General features: G+C 37.1%; 1 protein-coding gene across 1 annotated transcript; it reads right to left on the bottom strand.

The window, feature by feature from the left end:
• Nucleotides 1-2,971: 2,971 nt before the first annotated feature.
• ier3ip1 (immediate early response 3 interacting protein 1) lies at nucleotides 2,972-5,430 on the bottom strand. The gene is made up of 3 exons (XM_040000800.1): nucleotides 5,290-5,430; nucleotides 4,858-4,959; nucleotides 2,972-3,712 (listed from the first exon to the last, which is right to left on the bottom strand). Exons 1-3 carry the CDS (start codon nucleotides 5,378-5,380, stop codon nucleotides 3,657-3,659), a joined length of 249 nt encoding a protein of 82 aa, XP_039856734.1. The 5' UTR covers nucleotides 5,381-5,430; the 3' UTR covers nucleotides 2,972-3,656.
• Nucleotides 5,431-5,584: the final 154 nt, after the last annotated feature.

The following is a 5,584-nucleotide window of genomic DNA, read 5'->3' as shown; positions in this document are numbered from 1 at the left end:
GTGGTCACTGCTGACCCCTGCAGCTCAAATGAAGTACAGGATTATATTTTCAAAACAGAAAAAAACTTGTGTTCTACATTTTTGTGGAGAAAAAAATGTATCTTAGTACCATATGTTTAATATCACTCTCTCTTGTCAATATCAATCTCTTTTTGTCGTGTTATTATAACTTATATTTTTTCAATTTCTATATTTGTAATCAGTTAAGAGGGTTATCCTTAACCACTTAATCACTCATTAGAATAATAAAAAACATATGTGTCCCATCACACTAACAAGTAACAGATGTATCGCATTAGTGGGTCGCTCAGTGCATTCGGATAGATTTAATATGGTGGGAGGTATTAACGCAGCGATAAAGACCTTCTCTCTACAGGATGCCAGAGGCCGCAGATCAAATCCTCTTTGCATGTTACCTCCACATAGTGAATAACAACTGTTGTTTTTTTAGCTTTCTGGGTTTATTTTTTGCATAAATATTTTGAAGCGCACATGATAGATGTGGAAAACATGAAAACATAAGCTAATCTCACAATGTAAATGTATTAATTCAGTACAATGTCTTAAGGTCCTTCCAACAAAAACACAACTTTAACGTGTTGATCTGTTTCTGATTTTAATTCTGGTTTATTTTCAGTAGCTCTTTCTTTTTACACTTCCTCTGGCTCTTGCTATTGCTCTGTTGTTATTAAATTATAATTTCACCTGTAACACCTGTAGCCTTCTCTCTTCCCTGCACTTTTTTCCCATCTAATATGTATTTTAAAAACTGTAATCAGTGATTTGATCTGTGTTGTATTTTGTTTTTCTTTAAACTCTGTTGTATATATTTTGTATTGTTTCACAGAATGGGTATTTTTCCATTATAGCTACAGTAAATTATATTCAATATGAATACTTTTCAAATTAAACTCTAAAGTAAGCACGACTCACCACAATTCTCTCAAAAAATATTTTTGTGATTTATTATTAAGTGCCCACAGATCAAAACACCACACATCCTGACCTGTGAATTGCAGACACATATTCAGATATAATTGCGTGCTTGCTTATAGTTTTTTTCCTGACCTCCAAGCTAAACGAATCACATGTCAAAGTGGCTTTACAGCACAAATCTCTCTGATAAACATATGCTTGTAATTCCAGCAGATCCCCTTTTGCCCTCGCACCCTCCTCCATCTAATGTTAATAAAAGTGGAGCTTAGCTGGATAGAGAATGGTGATAATTCACTGCATATGGAGATTATTAATGATGTGGAGCTGGACAGACAGAGAAAAAGGAAGTTGAGAGAAATAGTGTATGTCAATATTTACACAGTGATATCCTTTATCCAGGTACAAGTGCTCGCTTTTGGTCAAGTGAGAGTAAAATTTTAAAAAAGGGAAATTTGTTAAAAATACTTGTAATAAAGAGTGATGTATGTGACCTTTGTTCCCCAGTAAATCCAAACACAAAGTTGCTATTTATTAAGTGTATCCAGCTAAGATATATACAAATACTCAAAATTTTAAATTCGTTATTATGTGTATGTAATACTGTAGCTTTCTTTTAATTTTTCTATAGTCTTCAGGAATAGTTCTCCAGGCATCATGCAGGACATTCAAAGCTCTTCTTTGGATGTTGGCTGCTTCAATAATACAGATTCCTGGGCTCTGGGAAGGGCAATCCACGACTGAGTGATTTATTTATTTATTTTAATTCTAGGTATGCTTTTACTGCACTGGCAGTGCATAGAATCATTGAAAAAACTGAAAAATACATCTGTTGCTGTTCAGCTTTCCAGATGGTATTACAAGGAGAGTCAAAATCCTATGGTACTTTTCAAGATTCAAGACGTTTATTGTCATATACACTGCAAAACACAAATAGTTATGCTGCAATGAAATTCTTACTTTGTGAGTTCCCTTCACACAACTAAGTAAACAACTAACTAACAAATTTCCACTGTGAGCACAGAAAATAATAGAGTTAAGTTTATTTAGTTGTGTGAAGGGAACTCGTAAAATAAGATTCTCTGCATTCATAATTCCATTTTGATGAGATCCCCAAAACCAGTGACTGAAATGAAGCCCCCAACCTCCATTTGTTCTACAGATGACTGTAAACACTCACCATTTCACCTCTTTCCTGACCTCCTCCTAACATACTGAGGACTATCACTCCATGAGACCCATTGCTGCTGTTTTTTGGTTCAGTTCTTGTGCAATTTGGTATATCTCAGTCCTTTCTCACCATTTTCCTTGCTTAACACTGCTTCTTGACAGCCACCCTTCCACTGAGACAATTTCTGATTATGTTTTTCCTGTTCCTTAAGGACATGACTTTCAGATACGGTTTATCTGTCTTAGGTCCTCCACCTTGTCCAGTTTCCTCAGTACTTTTAAGGACACATTGCATGCTGTGCCAGAATATTCTTTGCCAAGGTTTTGGCTAATTGCTCTTTGGGAATCACCTTGTTGGTACAAGTACTATTTTATAACATTTAGAGCTTGAGTTAGGCGCATTTCTTATGATGGGCTTAACAAACACAACCATTTTTCTGAAAATAGAAAAATAAAGTGTAAGGAATGCACTGAAATGAGTGCAAAAGCAGCCAATAGGCTCCAGGCTACTTAAAGACCTTCAGAATTCCCAAAGAACTATTGTTCAAGATCACTTTAGAAACATAAAAACAAACAACAGCAAAAAAAACCCCAAAACAAAACAAGAGGTGTCTCAAGACTTCTGCACAGTACTGTATGTGAATGTGTAAAGCCACCAGGTAACCATACACTACCGTATTTTTAAATTCAGTTTCACATTGGTCACCAATGTAAATCGGCACCAACCTGACAGAGTGGACAGGCAACATTTATCTTTGTTACTTGCTACACATCTAATATTTCATTCATCAACAAAACAGCTGGAAGTTTTATCGAAATGTCATTTGTTTAAGTTTGTCTGCTGTCACACACAAAAAGCAACATAATATAAGGAATTCCACAACACTGAGTGATACATTTATTTCAAGACAGTATCTCAATTTTTGTGGCACTGAAGTGTAAACAGTTCAAAATACATTGGTCGGAGCTGCGTTTGGCAGCATTGCTTAAAATTTACATCTACACCATTTAGCCTTTTCAGTTCTCAGAGATGGGCCAATTACAAATCAATTCAACACATATATATGAAGAGATTTGTGAATTGTGTTCCTTTTTGAACCTGCTGTGAGTTGCCCCATAAATGTTTGAAAAAAAAAAAAAACTTTGCAGGCCTATTTTACAGTATGAAGTGTCAACAAATCTGTCTGTACCAACAGGTTATTTAAATACTGATTTTAAAAAAACATTTGCAAATGATATGATATCGGGGATCAAGATGAAACCATCATCCTGTGTGGTCATGACTTCGACAAAATTACATCAATTTTGTCCTTTTAGTGGTGATGAAACGCAACAGGAAGTCTGCACCAGCTAATTTTCAGTTCTTCTTCTCTTTGCATTTAAAAATCTGCAGTTGATCTTCTATTTCAGCGCCGGTAAGTTGAAAAACATTTCCGCCCTCCCAATAACTGACAGTGGCAGAAGTCTCTAAATGGCAAAGAGTTCAGGATTTTGTGCGAGTGGCTTTTCATTGGCATGTTTGTGGTCCTCCACCTAAGTTTGGTAGGCGAAGATCAACCAAACAGCAGCAACAGGACGATGCAGGCAGAATTCACTATTATCAAAGGCACTGTAAAAACAAAAGAGTACAAAACACAAAGTAATCAAACTGATTCCATCAGCAACCTCAGAAATATTACAGCTGCTAATTCTTGACTCAAATACATCTGTTGCAGAGTGAATTAAAAATTGAAGAGCACACCAGCAATTTAGCTCATTTAATACTGGGTTATTTAGGAAAAAGTTATTTGATTTTGTTAACATCAGAAAAAAAATGTTTGTTGACAGTCATGATAAACTTAAAGTCCACCCTCTTTCATTTTTAAGATTTTGTGTATTAAACAAAAAATCCTTAGCAGATCTTAAAAATAGGCAAATGCAACCGCAAATGAATAATTATATATGACATATTACAGTGTGTCATTAGTTATTTAATGAAAGCTAAGCCAAAATGCAGAAGCAGTGTGTGAAAAACTAATTGCATCCGATTCACTAACTTGTAAAATCACCTTTCATCAGTCTCTAACGTGATTGTGGATCGGCCCACTCTTCTTTTCAGGGTTGCTTCAGTTCATTGATATTTGTGGTCATTCATGTGCACACAGTTCTCTTAAGGTCCACCCACAGCATTTCATTGGAGTTGAGTTTTGGACTTCGACTGGGCCACTGAAGCATTTGAATTCTTATCCTTTTTCAGCCATTCTGTAGTAGATTTGCTGCTGGGATTGGGATCATTGTCATCCTGATTGACCCAATTTTGGCCGTGACCAAAACAACCCCAAATCTCCACTTTGGTCTTGTCTGTCCAAAGTAAGCCATGCACCCTATCCGTGACATCCTCCTCTGACACACCAACCCTCTGAATGTCCTCTTTCACTACATGAAACTCATAAATCCTGGCTACTCTGGTCACTCCCAATGAAAATCTCAGCTTCAACTGTGCCACCTCTGTCTCCAAACCATATAAAACAGCAGGTCTCACTACTGTCTTTTAAACATTCCCCTTCACTCTTCCTGCCATAAATCACTCTTAACACTTATCTCCACCCCGTCTCTCCTCTCTTCTTCACCTCTCTTGTGCACTGCCCCAGGTTTTTAACCTCAAGCCTTCACTACCTCTACTCTGTTGTAGCTTCACAGTTACAGTTAATATGAGAGTACATTTACCTATTTTTAAGATCTGCTAAGGATTTATGAACAATACAGCCTACCGACCTCTCATGACAGTCCGGACTGAGCGGATGAGATTGAGAATCTGGGCTTTGATTCCTGGATCATCTCCAAAACCTCCAACTCCCTGGTCAACACCCCAACCAACTGCAGACACACGGAGAAATAAAGGAGAAGAGAAAGTACAGGAGACAGATGGGAAGAAAGATGAGAAACACCAGTAAATGAGATAGCAGATGCATGTATACGTGTTTATTTTCCAGTTTAAAAAAAAAAGACCACCAGCTTTAATGTTATTCAAAACATTGCATTTTTTTCTCTGTAATGCTCAACCCTTAATTCTTCCTTATAAATCCCAAACAAGAGCCTCTCCATTAACCAAGAGGCAGCCTGCTAAGTGTATACGCGTAGCTAGCTGCTTTTAACCAGTTATTTCACTATATGATGTACGTGACATAAAATAACTTAAACACTTACTCTTGCTGAGAAATCTCTCCTCATGCAACACAGCGATTGCATTGGTACACAGAATAGCGGTCTGGATGAGAGAGTAAAGAGTAAACGCCATGCTGGCAACTTCTTCTTCTCCTCCTCCTTCTTCTACCGCCACTCCCAGAGATGCTGCTGCCGTAAACAGGCATGCCGACGTCGTGCAACAGACGTAGCCAGATTCACACACACGAGCAATGAATATTAAGTGACCACATCACTCAATTACTCTTTTCTTATACTGTTTTATTGGTGTTTTTCCATCCTATTTTCATTTGATTTA

This window comes from Simochromis diagramma, unplaced genomic scaffold, assembly GCF_900408965.1.
Source record: "Simochromis diagramma unplaced genomic scaffold, fSimDia1.1 OVJJ01000596.1, whole genome shotgun sequence".
Lineage (NCBI taxonomy): Eukaryota > Metazoa > Chordata > Actinopteri > Cichliformes > Cichlidae > Simochromis > Simochromis diagramma.
Note: the sequence above shows the minus strand (reverse complement) of the source record. Positions and strands in the feature narration are given on the sequence as shown.